General features: G+C 46.4%; 1 protein-coding gene across 2 annotated transcripts in view; it reads right to left on the bottom strand.

Annotated features, from left to right (window-relative positions):
* Positions 1-850: 850 nt before the first annotated feature.
* CASQ2 (calsequestrin 2) overlaps positions 851-17,014 on the bottom strand; it is a 70,604-nt gene continuing 54,440 nt past the window's right edge. For both annotated transcript variants that reach the window (XM_027535906.1, XM_027535904.1), the window contains 3 exons: positions 5,540-5,640; positions 3,486-3,560; positions 851-2,264 (listed from right to left, as the gene is read on the bottom strand). In XM_027535906.1, coding sequence (XP_027391707.1) covers positions 2,061-2,264; positions 3,486-3,560; positions 5,540-5,640 — 380 coding nt within the window. In that variant the 3' untranslated portion in view covers positions 851-2,060. The remainder of the gene's footprint in view (positions 2,265-3,485; positions 3,561-5,539; positions 5,641-17,014) is intronic.

Below are 17,014 nucleotides of genomic sequence, written 5' to 3'. Positions count from 1 at the left end.
GGTGGGAAATAAACCACTCTGATGACAGAACACATTTCTTGGCTATTTGAAAGATTAGCTTCAAAGATCACTGTATAAATTCACCTCTCCCAGAGCTTATTTGAGTCTCTCTGGATAGCTACATAGCCCAGCTTGAGAAGGGTCTGCCTTGCTTTGTGAGGCAGAGAGAAAAATAAGGAGGCCTTGGAAGCACTGTGATCCAACAGTGCTGATAATCATTCACCCATCAGTTCAATAAATGAGTGTCTGCGTCGTGCTGAGCAAAGTGCTAAGCATTGGGGATACAATGGTGAATAAATCTCTTGTCTTCAAGGAGCCTACGTAGGATTTAATGAAAGAACAGACATGCAAATACGTGTTACACTTTAAATGATAAGTGCCAGGATGTGGGGTAGGCACAACATGCCATGGGTGCAGAGGGGAAGGGCTCCCCTTCAGACCACCCAGGCAACTGGACAGATGCTGATATTAATCATTTGAACTGGGATTCATGAAGGGGAGGACAGGTTTAAGGGAGAGGGTAATGAGTTTGGCCTTGTGATGTTGTCTGAAGCACTTGTTCCAAACCAAGATGTCCAGCAGCAGCTGAAGGAGTGAGTCTGAAACCAAGGAGAGAGGTCAAGGTTAGAGACCCAGACTTGGAAGTTATTAGCTGATGGGCATGGATGATAAGCTGCCTTGGAAGAATGTTAGAGCCGAGAGATACCGTGGAAGACTGACATTTAAAGGGTAGGCAAAGGAAGAGAGAGGAGAAAGGAAAACTAAGAAGGAATAGAGAGGAAGAACAGGAGCCCAGAAAGGAAAGAATGAGCAGAAAAACAAAAAAATCAAGAGAGGATTTTCAAGCTAGTCTCAGTACTTTCAAAATAAAACTTTAATGACAGTTAGTTAGCTGCTATTCCATAAAAGGATCATCCTATTTTCAAAGAATTTGCAGTGTCTTACCCATGTGTTAAAAGACTGAGAAAATAAATTAGAACATTAGAATGCACACCCAATGCTAAAACTACAGAACACAATATAACTTCTAGATAGTTTGAAAGGCATGTGGGGATTGTTTCAGTGCCCCAGAGCATCATTATGAATCCTAATGACTGTTGTCCTGTTCACCTGTGGGAGCACTGATCAATGGAGAGGGAATCGCCCTCTGGAAAAACCAACTTGGACTCTGAATGGGAAGGCTGAATAGCAGCGACAAGACGGAAGGATATCAGGATCCCAGCTCAAGCTAGGACACCAGCTGACCCAATCAGAGACCTAAAGACATCAGAAAGAATTAAAAACATTTAATCCTTCTAGCTCCCCCAACCCCTGTGTGTATATGTACAAAGGTCATCTACAGGGAAGTTCAGAGAACAAATCAACCTCCCATCCCAATAGCCTAATATACTAGAAATGATGGTGACAATCAGTAAGCATGTTTTTCAGAACCTCTCAATAGCCATCCAAAGCCTTGGATCTGAGTTCATAATGGTTGGACCTACACCTAAAATAATAAGTTTAATAGAACCAAGAGAAGCTGATTTACAAAATTTATTTCCAAGACTGAGCCTTCCCTAAAAGGGATCTTCTCGGCTTGAGGAGGGATCCTAACTAATATTCTAAGCACAGGGGCTAAATGGATTGTGTGTCTTCCCTGGGCTCTATTGTAAGGTCACGCTGTGCTTGTGACTTAGCAAGCTGTCCATTCTGCTACTATCATAGTCAAACGAGTAAACTTGAATCGAGGTGTTAGGGGATTGCTCTCTCTAGACAACCAGATTCGGGCACTGCCATGGCCACTGATGATCTGACAACGAACGAAAGCTTTTTCATAACAATCAAGACAGCCAACATGGGAATAATTCCCCACTGTCCTTGCTAAGCGAGCAGGACTGCTGGATTTAGAAAGGCATTTGCCAAGTTGCACATCTGATGAGAAAGAAGCGGGGAAAGAGATGTCAGTAAAGGGAAAGGAACTGGCTGGACGCGGGCCGGGGCTGCGTGCTCCGCCTTGTGCTGTCTGCATGGTAGTGGGTGGCTATGGTTCCGTCTTTGTGAAACTCATCTGGAGTTGGAGGCTATTCATCGTCATCATCACTGTCATCATTGTCCTCTTCATCAGAGTTATCATCGTCGTCATCGTCGTCTTCATCCTCCTCATCATCGTTGTCATCATCCTCAGTGTTTATCTTCCCAGAAAGCACATCCTCAATCCAGTCCTCCAGCTCCTCAGCTGTGGGCAGGTCATCATCATCGGGAATATCCATCCACACACTGTCAGCCTGCATCCAGAGACAGAAGGAGTGTGCGAGTGAGCGCACTAAGGGTCAGCCATGCCAGGGGGTTCCAAGTGACTGTGCTCAGTGAACCCCAGGTCACTTACACTTATCAGGAATGTGTGCACATGGGATCTTCCCAACCCGGGGATCGAACCCATGTCCTGCACAGGCAAGCGATTCTTTACCACTACGCCACCTGGAAAGCCCGTTAAACAGAAATGCTTAGTAGCAAACGGTACGTGTAGTGTTTGCTGTTTGTAGTCCTGTTTGTGCAATATAAAAGGAAATCTATATTCCATTGCATTATATATTATATATATATATTCCACTGTTTTTTTAAATTTTTTAAATATTGTTTTATTTTATTTATTGGACACACAGCATGTGGGATCTTAGTTCCCCAACCAGGGATCGAACCCATGCTCCCCCCATTGGGAGCTAAGAGTCTTAACTACTGGACCACCAGGGAATCCCTCCACTGTTTGTTTATATAGCCAGTTAGCAATGTTCTTCTTTTTTTATTTTTTAGCAATGTCCTATCACTCTCTTGGTAGATGTTCAGTTACCTGGGAAATTCTACATTTATTATTTTGTAAACTAATTTTTAAATTACTGGGCTTCCCTGATAACTCAATTGGTAAAGAATCTGCCTGCAATGCAGGAGACCCCAGTTCGATTCCTGGGTCAGGAAGATCCCCTGGAGAAGGGAAAGGCTACCCACTCCAGTATTCTTGGGCTTCCCTTGTGGCTCAGCTGGTAAAGAATCTGCCCACAATGTAGGAGACCTGGATTCAATCCCTGGGTTGGAAAGATCCCCTGGGGAAGGGAAAGGCTACACACTCCAGTATTCTGGCCTAGAGAATTCCATGGACTATATATGGTCCATGGGGTCACAAAGAGTCAAACATGACTGAGTGACTTTCACTTTTTCACTTTTTAAAATCACTAATAATGATTAAAATTCTGCTTACATTAAAACAGTTTAAAAAGAGAATGGTAGGATATAAGGTGAAAAGCAAAAGTATTTTTGGTTGCCCTGACCCCACCCGTGACTCAGACTAGGATCGGTCCATGTTGGCAAGTCTCCTGAGCTTTAGCAAGGCCAAGGGTCCTGCGTATTTCATGAGGGGCTGGACTCCTATACAGGATCTCACAGTCTGGGCAGTGTGGCAGAAACAGGGCAGGTGGAAGTTATCTGAGCAAGCTTTCATGAGGTATACTCACATCTGTCACATTTACCACCCCAATCTGTGGCTTGAAGAGGTCAATCTTGAAAGTCTTTTCCCAATAGGCAACCAGCTGTAGCAACAAAAAACAAAATTAGACAGCAGGCATCATCCCCTGTTCAAGCCACTTTTTGTGGCTGGACCCATCTGCCATCCCATCACAGTAATGAGGCCACCATTGGTTAAAGGTCTCCAAAACAGCTGTGGGCATGGAGGAAATTGAAGACTTGGCATTCAGCACTTTAAATAAGCATGGAAAAAAAGATGTCATAACACAAACTATGAAAGCATATAATATAAAAGCTTCTAAAGCTGGAGGGAAGAATATTACAGAGCTTGTCCAGAGTTGTTCTCCAAATTCCCTGTGGCTCTTTTATAATTTATGTATTGTGAAGGAGCCATTCCCCTCCATAATATCTCACTTAAAAAACCCTTACCTTGAGCCCCTTTGCTCCTGAGATGTCTGGGAAAGCAGTGGTGTGCCGTAAGTGGGCATGCAGGAAATAAGAAGCCTTCTACATTCAGACAGACTTGGGTTCATGTGGACTAATATCTGACTGGGGCAGGACTCAACGAGTAAGGGGCCATGAAGTAAGAAAATGGAGAGATTCAGTGGTAGAAAGTCTCCCAAACAAATGTATGGTCTGATGGGGACTAGAGGATAGTCAAGAACTTGGAAATCAGAAGTCTGAAGATTTCTCATTTGCAAGAGCAAGGCAAACACAGAGCAGGTCAGGAGAAAAGCAACCATCTGTGAGCTTGCAAAACAAAACAGTTCAGGTAAATGAGAACTACAGCCAGGTAACAGCTAAACAAACAAAACTATAATATATAGCATCTTATAAGGCCATGACTTTGTTAGGGTTGCCCAGAATTATGACACTGACCTTAGGTGACATGGAATTCTCTGCCTTTGATTCACTCATCCTCTATGTAGGATTGGGTTCCAGGACCCCTGAGATCACTGACACCCCTCATTTTTGTATATTTAATCATAGTTTGATCAATTGTGACCCATGCAACAAATGATAATTCCTGGAAGAAGACAGAGATCATTTATATTCTTTTTTTTTTTTTCCTATCTTTTGTCTCACCAAAAAGCATGTGGGATCTTTGGTCCCCTGCCAGGGATAGACCTGTGTCCCCTGCAGTGGAAGTGTGGCATCTTAACCACTGGACCACCAGGGGAGTCCCTATCATTTATATCCTAATGATAGCTAGTACTGAGTATCGGCATTTAGCTCAACCTAAAGTCTGTTGACTAATAGACCAAACTTTGGCATCACATAGACCTAGATTAGAAGATCATATACACCACTTACAGCTTAAACCTCTCCAGTTGTCATCCTGTAAGATAGGTATTACAATGGTCTGTACTTCGTAGGGTTGTTGAGAGGGTTAGATGAGATGATGCTTATAAAGCATTTACCATAGTTCTGGGCATATAATAGAGTATATTAGCTACATTCATTACCACTGGGCTCACATATTGCTACAAATTCTGTTTATTCTGTTTAAAATGAAGCATAATCAAGGCTTTGATCACTGACCCAGCAAGAGTTTAAGGGCCTTAAACATTCAACAGGTGCTAGATATTATGCTAGGAGGGCATGATGAACAAGACAGACAGGGTCCCTGCCTTCCCAGAAGTTGTTCCTAACTCCATGCAGAATGTTCATCTCTGAAGGTTTAGAAACTCGGGTTGCCTCAGAGTGATGGTCCCCCTCAGAACATGAAAGAGGTTATAGCAAGGGGTGTTAGGCAGCTCTGGAACTGTTGGCAGAATTTCACCCACACTTGAGTGGGCCCCAGAGGAACTGTGGCCTCCAGGGAGTGAGAACAGTAAGTCTTACCAGGTCAGTGTAGGCACCGGGCCTTAAGTGCAGTGCTGTCCAGGGGCTAAGACCTTCACACTGCGTAGAGGCAGCCACTGGGCTTCTGCAAGGGCCCCTCCTATTTCACCTCCTCCTCTGTGCATCCAGTTCTCATGCTAAACACAAATGTGAGACTGTGATGGTGACCAAGGACGAGGCCCCAGTCTGAGCCACTCACCAGAGGAAAGTCATCGGGGTCAATCCATACGATGCTCAGGTCCGGGTTGTCTGTGTTGTCCCGGGCAACCTGCTTCAGGATCTCCAGGAACTCATAGCCATCTGAAGCAGGATGCAAGAAGGTTGAGTAAGCTCTGCGCATACATGGTTTCTAAGAGGGAAAGCAGAGTGCCGCTTTTCCATAGGGTTTCTTAGGTTATTTGGTGCATACCCTCGATTACAGGATTATTCTATAAAATGAGCCAGATGAGAACTCCAGACACAGAGCAGCTTATTCAAAGGAAATGATAAACATTTTGAATAAAGAAATTAAAAGTTTCACAGGGAAGTGTCTGGTTGTAACTCAAAGCTAAATTCCATTTGCTAAACCGCCTGTAAAAATTGACCAGCCTAGGAGTCAGAAAGTGCAACCCCAGAACAGAGAAACTCCAGACTGGTTCTCAGTGCTCTGCGCCATCTCTTAAAACGGATAATTTTTTATCCCTCAGAGTTCCAGTTCCCCAGGACATTCACTCTGTTGACCAAGAACTTTTCGCCTGGATCCTTAGTCTTCTACAATCTGGAGTTTCTAAAACTTTCAAACCAAGTGGGCTTCTGATTGATGTGTGCGTGCTAAGTCGCTTCAGAGTGTCCGACTCTGTGTGACCCATTACTGCAGCCTGCCAGGCTCCTCAGTCCATGGGATTCTCCAGGCAAGAATACTGAAGTGAGTTGCTGTGCCCTCTTCCAGGGGATCTTTTCGACCCAGGATCAAACCCGCATCGCTTACATCTACCTGCATTGGCAGGTAGGTTCTTTATGACAGTTGATTTCAAAGCTCTGAGTTAGTGAATGGGGTTCCCTTCCTCCCTATCACTATTTCCCTGAGAGCTCTGCCCTCTTCTCATTCAATTCACAGCACTCATTGCCCACCAGGGGAAGGATGATTCATATGAAAAGCAAATACAAGCCTCATTAAGACAAGCTGATGGCTTCAAGAGCACAGAAAGCCTAAACCTTGAAGAACTAAAAAACAGAAACTTTATGTCATAAACAAAAATTTTGTTTAGTAAGAAAAAAAAGGAATGTTTATTAAGAGAAAGCATAGCCTAAATCTTCAGCATCCCTCTCCCCAGCTCCCAATCAGTAACAAAGAGTTTAGGTTGTAACAAGTCCCTGAGAATAAGCTCTGTGCCAGTGTGTATGTGTTTGTGTGTACAAGTCCAGGTGCTGGAAAAAGCACACCCATGTGTCCACATATAAAAGCTCCATGATTTCAGGGAATCCCAGAATATAGGGGACTCATGGTTTGTTTTAGAATAAAACTCAGGAAAATGGAAAGACCTCAGAGTCTCTTGGTGAACCTGGTGCAAGAGCCCTAGGACAGAGAAGACTGTAAGGAGGCCTCACTGAGTTCTCTGGGGGGATACAGATGAGGTTGAGGGGAGATGGATCTGAAGAGGCCCAGCAATTGGGATGAAGGAGACCAGTGATGACTTAGTAGCTCAGACGGTAAAGCATCTGCCTGCAATTCATGAGACCTGGGTTCAATCCTGGGTGGGGAAGATACCCTGGAGATGGCAATCCACTCCAGTATTATTGCCTGGAAAATTCCATGGACAGAGGAGTCTGACAGGCTGTACAGTCCATGGGGTTGCAAAGAGTTGGATATGATTGAGTGACTAACACACACAGATACAAGGAAGACCTGTCCCCATGCTGGGTGGACCACATACTGGAAAAGAAATCTACGGCATTCAATCAATTTGGCTTCCCTGTGGCTCAGGCAGTAAAAAATCTGCCTGCAATGCACGAGACAGGGATTCCATCCCTGGGTCAGAAAGACCCCCTGGAGAAGAAAAATGGCTATCCTCTCCAGTATTCTTCCCTGGAGAATTTCAAGGACAGAGGAGCCTGGTGGGCTATAGTCCATGGGGTCGCAAAGAGTTGGACATGACTGAGCGACTAACACCACCAGTCAGTTTGAACCCCTCTCTGCAGCCTCTGTTGAACACACCTCTCCTCTCTCCAGGCACCCTAGCCTTTGTTTGGCTACCTGGGACCTCTTGGGAAAGTGTTTTCCCTGCACTTCCTCTTCCCTAATACACTCTAGGTAAAATGCACACTATTTTTAGCAGCTCTGCTTTGAGTGAGTGTAGTCTTTTAAAGTGTGGCTGCTGCTGCGGCTGCTGCTAAGCTGCTTCAGTCGTGTCCGACTGTGTGTGACCCCACAGACGGCAGCCCACCAGGCTACGCCGTCCCTGGGATTCTCCAGGCAAGAACACTGGAGTGGGTTGCCATTTCCTTCTCCAATGCATGAAAGTGAAAAGTGAAAGTGAGGTCGCTCAGTCGTGTTGGACTCTTCGCGACCCCATGGACTGCGGCCCACCAGGCTCCTCTGTCCATGGGATTTTCCAGGCAAGAGTACTGGAGTGGGGTGCCATCACCTTCTCCTTAAGTGTGGCTAAATCATACTAAAGATTCAGAGTGGACCCCTCAGCCCTTGTTACCTGGAAGGCAGAGCTACCTCTAGCAGAGAAGAGGGTCTTTATGGCCTGCAGCCCTATCCTGCAGAGATCTGGGTGGTCTGGGTGATTTTTCCATCTATCCTCTGAATTGTATGACAGATTAGACTGTATGACAGAGATGGATGGGGTTTTGTGCTTTGGAGTTTAACATCTATCACTGTAGGGGTGGGAGTGGAGGTGGGACTATTCCTCCTGCTGCCTGCAGGTGTGGCTGAGAAGGTCCCTCCAGAGTGCCATTGGCTGCTGCTACCTGGACACTATGAATCTGCCTTCTCTGGGCGTGTCGATGTGTCACAGGACAGGGACTATGGTGCCACCTGGGTTATCTCTGAGTTTATGTATCATCAAATACACAGACTGCACTGGGGGGTTTTTCCTCAAGAGCTTCAGTCACCACTTTCAGCAGCCGAGAAGAGATGGATGGCTACAAGTAAGGTGCGGCTGCCAGTACTCTGGAAAGCAAGAATCACATGTGACAAATCAGAAATTCACAGAGAAGATGAAATTCAACAACACAGTCCGGAATTCATGTAGAAGGTAAAGCTGAAGTGCAAAAGACTGACTGACGTAAGGGAAGGCAGAAACAGGTCTAGGTGCAAGTGTAGAGGAAGAAGATCTGAATGGAAGCCGAACACACAAGATGGCACTGCTCGTTTCTGATGGAAAACCCACATATCACGATTTATAAATAGGAATGTACATACAGGGACATTTCTGTTTCAGAGCAGGTTTGGAGATAAAAAGAGAAAGATTGAAGGAACAAAAATTGGGTCCTGCAAGAAAAATCAAATGATCTGGAATTTTTACGTAAACAAGATAAGTCAAAATTGTGGTTTAATGCTTGTTTTTAAAAATACAGAAAGGTTTTTTTGTGAGGAGAATATTCTTTGTGCCTATGGAGGAGCGAGGACAGCTCAAAAAACATGCCTCAAATAAATTAACAAATGAGTTGCCATTAACGTTGGGAAGTTTCATCCAGAGTCAAGGGCAGTTTTTGACATTCCGGATGATGTATTCTATAATGGGCTACTCCCTCTGCATCCCTGAATATTTCCAAGAACAGAACCTGTTCTTCAGGGAGGCAGCCCAGCTTGATTCTTAAACATGTGGACCCTTGGGCCAAATGGTCCAAATCCTGGGTCTGCTGTTTGGAGTGTGACTTAGGGCAAGTCATTTAATGTCTTGGTTTCTTGTCTGTAAAAGGGGGATGATAACAATAGTACCGATTTTGTGGACTGATTATTAGTTACATGAGTTAGTGTCTATAGCACTTAGATGATGCCTGACACAAAGTAAGGCTTAGTTATGATTCTTCTGAAATTCTCTGACATTCTTCTGCCTGAATACGAGGAACCTGGCCGTTCATCTGTTTATCCAGTGCTTATGTCTTAAGTGCAATGATCTGGGCACAAGGGTGGGCTAGATACAGTTTTGGACCCGTGTGGCAGAGAAGACATTTTCCTGTGCAGTTACCCCAGGAGGTGGTATATCATAGAGTGATTCCTTCTGGTCCCTGTTGCTGATTGAAGGCTGCAGGGGTGGCTACAGCAGCTGCTATGACTATGAGAACCTTGCCTCAGTGCAGGATTAAAGCAAGGTGTACTTACTTTGTTTTAAAGTCATTAGGTTAATTTTTATATTCCTGATCCAAGGCTCGCAAGTCCTATTTACCTCCATTAATCCCCAGCCTGAAATCCTTGTTGGAATGAATTCTCGTTCATCTGTGAAAGCAGAATTAAGACAGCCACACTGCCCTCATATATATTTAGTCACCAAAATTTTAACTTACAAGTTCAGTTTCTTCTTAGGGACCACTTCTGTTTCGTTTTAAAACAGGTGTCCTGGAAAAGGGACACATCCACTGTGGATCCCTCTTTTTGACCAAGAAGGCAGGTGTTGGGAGCCATATTTCACTTTCATAATTCAATGTTAAGCACAAGACTAGTTCACAGTTGCAACTATATGAATGAATGAATGAATGAGTTTGAAATTAATGAACATTTTCTTATCAATGATATACCCAGCTTAGAGGCCTTTTAAGACTGACCATGTATTTCTCAAAAAGAATAGCCTGTAATTCTTTTTTAAAAGGTAGATTAAGAAAAAAGAGGAAATATTATTGAGATTTATAGACTAGCAGTTATTTCACCATTGAAAGTAGAGAGCTATTCTCTGTGGTCATTAGTTAGAGAAGCCACTATTCTCAAAGCCAGAAGGGATTCCCAAATATCCCACATATCCAGGCAGGTGTATAGATAGCCCCACCCAGAACATTGGTCTGTCTTCTCTCTTGAATGTTTCCAGCACTGAGACCCTCTGGCCTCCCTAAAGGTCTAGTACAGAATCAGTAACCCAGACAGCCAAGAGTTGTTTTCTTTCATCAAACTGAAATTTCCTTTTTTCTCAAGAAGTCTTCTTCCTTTAAGCACACAGGGTATTGTTCTTTATATGCAGGAAGCCTGCGATCATGTTGCCCAACCTTGATTTTACCAGTATTTCTCAAGCGTTTACTGGCTACTGGCTGTTAAGTACTTTTGCATTTAATCTTTGTATCTAGTCCTGATGAAGGGTGGGAAGATGTTATTATCTCCATTTTAAAGAGGATGAAATTCAGATGCAGGGAGAGTGCCTGATTTGCCCAGCATCTCACACCAGCAAGTGGCAGAGCCAGGATTCTAACTCAGGTCTTTGGTCTACACCTCAGGTCCTGTTTCCATAGTCCATAGTGTGTGGTCTCCACACACTGACCCAAACTGCTGCATCTTCTTGCTCAAGTCTGTGCTTGAGATTCGAGCACCAGGAGTGAAAGCATCCGCGTGAGGGAAGCGAGGGCATGGGCAGTGGGAGACACATGGGTGGACCTGGGGGCTGGTGGGCTGGCCTTTGCCTCCCCCTTACCCAGTAGTCACGGGCCCCTTTCCCTCTTTCTAGTCTGCAGCTGAGCCACAGCCTGTTCAGTTGGCTATCAGTGATTTCCCTGAGTGTGCCTGGAATCTCAGAGCTGGATCCAAATAAAGAAGAGGGGCCAATGGTAAAGAATGCAAGTAATGGAGATGCAGACACAGAGATCAGACTATGGACACAGGCGAGGGGGAGGACGGAGAGGGTGAGATGAATGGAGAGAGTAGTATGGAAGCATAAACACTACCATATTTAATATATATATGTGGGTATGTTAATTGCTCAGTCAGGTCCGACTCTTTGCAACCCCATGGACGGTGGCCCACCACGTACCTCTGTCCATGGGATTCTCCAGGCAAGAATACTGGAGTGGGTTGCCATTCCCTTCTCCAGGGGATCTTTCCGACCCAGGGAATGAACCCAGTCTCCTGAATTGCAGGCAGATTCTTTACCATCTGAGCTACCAAAGAAGCCCACGTAAAATAGGTAGCCAATGGAAATTTGCTGTTTGATTCAGGGAACTCAAACTGGGCTCTGTAACAGATAACATATGTACATACGTGTGGGCTAAGTCGCTTCAGTTGTGTGCAACTCTTTGCAACCCCATGGACTGTAGCCTGCCAGGCTCCTCTGTCCATGGGATTTTCCAGGCAAGAATACTGGAGTGGATTGCCATTTCCTTCTCCAGAGGATCTTCCCAACCCAGGATCAAACCCTCATCTCTCACGCCTTCTGCATTGGCAGGTGGGTTCTTTACCACTAGCGCCATCTGGGAAACCCCGGACATATGTACAACTATGGCTAATTCATGTTGATGTATGGCAGAAACCAAACCAATATTGTAAAGCAATTATCCTTCAATTAAAAATAAATGAATTAAAAAAAAAAACAATAAACCAGATGCAGGTTTGATCCCTGGATCAGGAAGATCCCCTGGAGGAGGAAATGGCAACCCACTCCAATATTCCTGCCTGGGAAACTCCATGGACAGAGGAGCCTGCTGGGCTACAGTCCATGGTGTCACAAAGAGTAGGACATGACTGAGCACACATACATGCACGCCCGATGCAGTGAGAGCTCTGATTCCTTCCCTGCCAGACGAGACTGGACCCTGAGATCCCACGACCCAGAGCCTAGGGCTCAGGCTGAGCCAGGTTTCCCACGGTGAGCAGGAGGCCTCTGGGAATCACATCTTTATGGGAGGAGACGATGATCATTATGCTTTCCTCCTTCCCAGGCAGGGAGGGCCTGGTGGGAATGAGGCTGCACAAGCCCTGGGGGACCAGTTCCAGGCCAGTTCCAGCCGTGCCAGAAGCCAGGGCCTGTCTGGCAGACACATGTGTGTCTCAGACCCAGCAAGGGCCCCACAGTAACAGGTCCAGGCCCTCTGCACGCTGCCCACCAGGCCCTCACACTGTCCTCCTGACCCATCCTCAGGGGCTGGCGGTGCTCATCCCATAAATACGCTGGAGACACCCCCGCCCCCACACTGCTACCCCAGGTGCAGTTATGGGACTCGGAGTCTCGCTCCTGGAGACAGGCCTAGGCTTGGGGAACCGGGCTGGATGGCGAAGTCCTGTGACTATTGCTTCTGAGGGAGGTGACACAAATAAGCAGGCATCACGTGGCTTGCAGGTTGTGTCTGGACTTAGAAGACCCTGCACAGGTCACTTAACCTCTCTGGGGCTTCTATCTCAACTGACAATGGAGAAAAGAGCTTCCCTGTGACCTTGGGGGCTTGTTGATAAAAATGATACTATTGTTATCATGCCAGGCACTTGCAGAAGAGACTGCAAAGATTTTCCCTGTCTTCTTTCTTTCCCACTCCATCAGCATTTAATTCATGTCAAGTGTTCTTCACTATGTTCATCCTTCGTTAGTAGGAGGGCTCCTGGTGTCATTGGGCGGGTATATCCTGTGTGCCCACGTGTATCAGATCCAGGGCCAGATGCCGGGACACAGAGGTGTGGAGGGCAGTCACCTGAGAGGTCTCCTCTCAGAGGCCCACTCAGTGCGTAAGCAGCAGCGTGGCGTCTGAACCTGGGCCCTTTGGGAGCCATGGGAGACAAAGTTGAGAGCATGTCCCTGACAAGGTGAGTCACTCAGTCAGCTGTTAGATGGGGGCCATGGTATGGGCCCCACAGTCCTGAGCTGGCCCCTGAGACATTAGCATACCCTATCAGTCCTTACCATGGCGCTCCTCCTCTCTGTCTCCTAGCTCTTGTGTGTGTGCATATGTGCTAAGTCGCTTCAGTCGTGTCCGCCTCTTTGCAACTGTGGTCTGTCAGGCTCCTCTATCCATGGGATTTCCCAGTCGAGAATACTAGAGTGGGTTGCCATGCCCTTCTCCAGAGGATCTTCCTGACCCAGGGATCGAACCCTCGTCTCTTATGTCTCCTGCATTGGCAGGTGGGTTCTTTACTACCAGCGCCATCTGGGAAACCCGAGCTCTTGGGGTCCGGAACTGGTGGGCAAGGCAAAGGGTACAGGAGCAGAGGTGGCGGTTACAGTCCAGGGCTTGGGGCTGGACTGCCTGGGTTGGAATCCCAGTTCTAGCACTGATTAGTCATATGACCGAGGCATGCTGCTTAATGTCTCCATACCTTTGTTCCCTAACTGCATATCAGGGAAGATGATAATGACAGTACCTATTGCTTACAAGGGCTTCCCTGGTGGCTCAGTGGTAAAGAATCTGCTTGCAATGCAGGAGACACGAGTTCAGTCCCTGGGTTGGGAAGATCCCCTGGAGAAGGAAATGGCAACCCACTCCAGTAGTCTTGCCAGGGAAATTCCTTGGACAGAGGAGCCTGATGGGCTACAGTCCATGGAGTCACAAAGAGCCAGATACACGATTTAGCGACTGAACGATGATGACTACCTATAAGCACAGGGCTGCTGTGAAGATGAAATATGCAGATATTTCAGTGCTTGGAACTATATTTAGCAAGAACTGCATTTTAAATTTGATCAAATTTAAATTTGGAAGCTCAATTAAGCAGTCAGTCTTCCTATTTGAGGCAACTAGTGTCAAAAACATTTTACAAGAACCTGAGGCTGTTGAAACTCAGTTGGAACAAGGGCTTGGACCCTTGCACTAGGGGCCCCTCACTGGTTGTATTCCATAGGCTCAGACAGCAGCCTCAGTGCATCTCAGTGCATCTCCAGCTTGTTAGTGCTGATGTCCCCGGTGCCCATATCCATCCAGCATGAGCTCACGTAGAAATGCCACTTTGTGACCCTTTCATCCAGTGCTCTAAAGATGTCAGCCTGATGCAGACACCTCTGGGGGCGGCAGAGGGGATGGATCATTTTCACACCTGTCAAACAGTAGATCTGGCTGCATTCTGAGCGCAAGAGCTGAGAGGAGGCTGTGGAAGAGGAAGCCGGGCAGCACCACAGGGCACTGGGCAAGACCAGAGAGCTGTAAAGGTCATTTCCAGCCAGGCCTGCCTGCAGTCACAACCGGGGGGAGAGCTCACCGCAGAAGAGATCCAGCAGTTGTGCTCAGGGCCAGAGAGCAGGCAGGGTCTGCAATCCCTGAACACAAGTCCTCAACTGGGACTGTCAGAACCGCTGGGAGGGTCCTTGAGAGACAGGTCACTCGGAGAGACCTTTATTACTGCTGCTGCTGAATAATCATAGATTCCAAATCTGGGAGCATCAGTGGGGAGGTAGTTTTCTTCATTGATTGGGCTGTCAAGCTTCCAGGTGGCTCCTTTCTCCTCACTCCCTCTTCTTTTTCTTGCTCTCTTGGCTCCCACCTCCCCCATCCCTTGCTCAGAGCCCGCAGCTGGCTGGGGCGACCCCAGGGAGGTAGTGTGGTTGGGTGGACAGTGCCCAAAGGAGCCATCCAGAAATCTAAACTCCTGTGCCTGCTATGCCTCTAACGTGCCATCTTGAGTGCTTCACTGAACTTCTTTGGGTCTTTTCAAATGTTGGAGGTGCAGAGGGTGGTAAAGGACAGCGGAGAGGAAGGAGGGCAGGCTAAACAGTCACTCAGACTCTGCAGGGTAGTAATTCTGAAAGATGGGTAGACATGAAGTAGGGCTTTGTGTTTCAGGGTGGGGGCTATGCACCCAGTCAGCGCTCAGTTTAATTCCAGATCCACTGCTCCCCAGCAAGTCAGCTGCTCTGGGCCTCCTCGACTTCATCAGTTGTAAAAATAAAAGTAGTACCTCCCACATGGGGTTACTTCATCTAAGAATACAATAAGTCACCATCATCCTCATCTTTATCAGAATCACGATGTAGTCAGAGGTCAAGACAGCTTGCCAGAATTTGAATCTTGGCTTGAATACAGCAAGTGATTTGGGCAAGTCATTTAACCCTTAAGAATCACTTTTCTCATCTGATGCTGGGGGGATCATCATCTTGCATATATCACATGGTGGCTTTAAGGACCAAATAGGACCACCTCCATAAAGCCCAGAGCACACTTCCTCCAGACTCTTAGCTCTTTAAGAGACCTGTACTATTTTCTTTGGTGACTGGGTAGGGGTTTGGTTGGTGCAATGGGCCCCGCGGAGTTTGTTAGCAAGAGCAGCTATATCAGGAAGTACTGTCTGGGTAGGAATGAAATTCCTAGTCCTGCAGCCAGGCCCCTCTGCCCTGGTTACACATCAGTGACCTGCAGTAATGACTGACTAGTTGCAGAGTCAGGAACTTTCACGGAAAAGTCTTTCTCTTTCCCAGCCCTGAGCGGGCCAGTCCCCCACCCCCTCCCTGAGGAAAGATGCTGTGAGCCCATCCTCCCTCCCCAACCTCCACCCCCAGTGCATTTCTTCCAGCTTCCCAGTAACAAGCCCCAGCATGGGCTCCTGTGGGGCAAGACAAGGCTTCAGGCCCAGGGATATTTGCGCAGGGAGGAGGTGGAAGTAGTTTCAGGAGCTTGATTCATTACAGCAGCAATCTCGGTCAAACAGGTTCCTGCAGCTTCTCCGAGGCCTCTTTGTTCCATTGTTCCAGAGAGCCAGACAGGCCTCCCCACAATCCTGGGAGGGGGCAGGGGGTGGGGAAGGAAGCCCCCTGGAGTCTCGCCAGCAGGCTGCTGCTGATGGCCATTTCGTCTCTGTTCACACAACACCAGGGATCCCATTCGGTTTGATTATAGCTTGTAAACCTTGGGCAACTGGCTTCTTTGCTATTTTCTTCTCCAGGGGCTGGGGGTAGCCAGAATTGTGGAAAAAAGCTGGAAACGTACTGATATTTTTTTTGGACACAGATTAGGTTTTCTTGAAGAGTTTTCCCAAATCTGCAAGTCAATGATGGGAAAACTGGGACACGAGTGAACATTCCAAAAAATTAATGAAAAAAATGGGAAGGAAGCTTTCAGATAATTTGGAGCATAAATTTGTTTTTCATACAGAGGAATATTATTTGACCCTAAAAAGGAATGAATTATTGATGCATACCACATACAGATGAATATGGAAAACATTATGGTAAGTGAAAGATGCTAGGTACAAAAGGCTACATATTACATGACTTCATTTACATGAACTATCCAGAACAGTCAAATCCCTAGAGACAGAAAGTACATTGAGTTGTTGCCAGCGGGTGGAGGAAAAGGGAATAGGAGTGGCTGCTAATTGAGATGAGATTTTTTTGAGATGATGAAAGTGTTCTGGAATTAGATAGTGGTGATGTTTGCACAACTTTGTGAATATAGTAAAACTGCTGAATTGCACACTTAGGAAAGGTGAACCTTAGGGACTTCCATGGTGGCCCAGTGGCTAAGGCTCAGTGCTCCCAGTGCACAGGCGGGTTCGATCCCTGGTCAGGGAACTAGATCCCACATGCTGCCACTAAGAGTTCGCAGGTCACAACTAAGACCCAGGGTAGCCAAATACATAAATATTTAAAGAACAGTGTATCTTATGGTATGTGAGTTATACCTCAATTTTAAAAATTGCATGATAAAACCATCTGGGTTTCAGTTTGTAAGAAACTGTGGAGGCTGACAGTGTTTTACCAAAGAAACAAAATGCTGTTCAGATAGTGACGAGCTGGGCTCGGTCTCAGCCAGTCATCAGCATATCTAATCATCTGCTCACAGGTATTTATTAAGC

This window comes from Bos indicus x Bos taurus, chromosome 3, assembly GCF_003369695.1.
Source record: "Bos indicus x Bos taurus breed Angus x Brahman F1 hybrid chromosome 3, Bos_hybrid_MaternalHap_v2.0, whole genome shotgun sequence".
NCBI classification, from domain to species: Eukaryota; Metazoa; Chordata; class Mammalia; order Artiodactyla; family Bovidae; genus Bos; species Bos indicus x Bos taurus.
The sequence above is the reverse complement of the archived record's forward strand: the minus strand, read 5'-3'. Positions and strand labels throughout refer to the sequence as shown.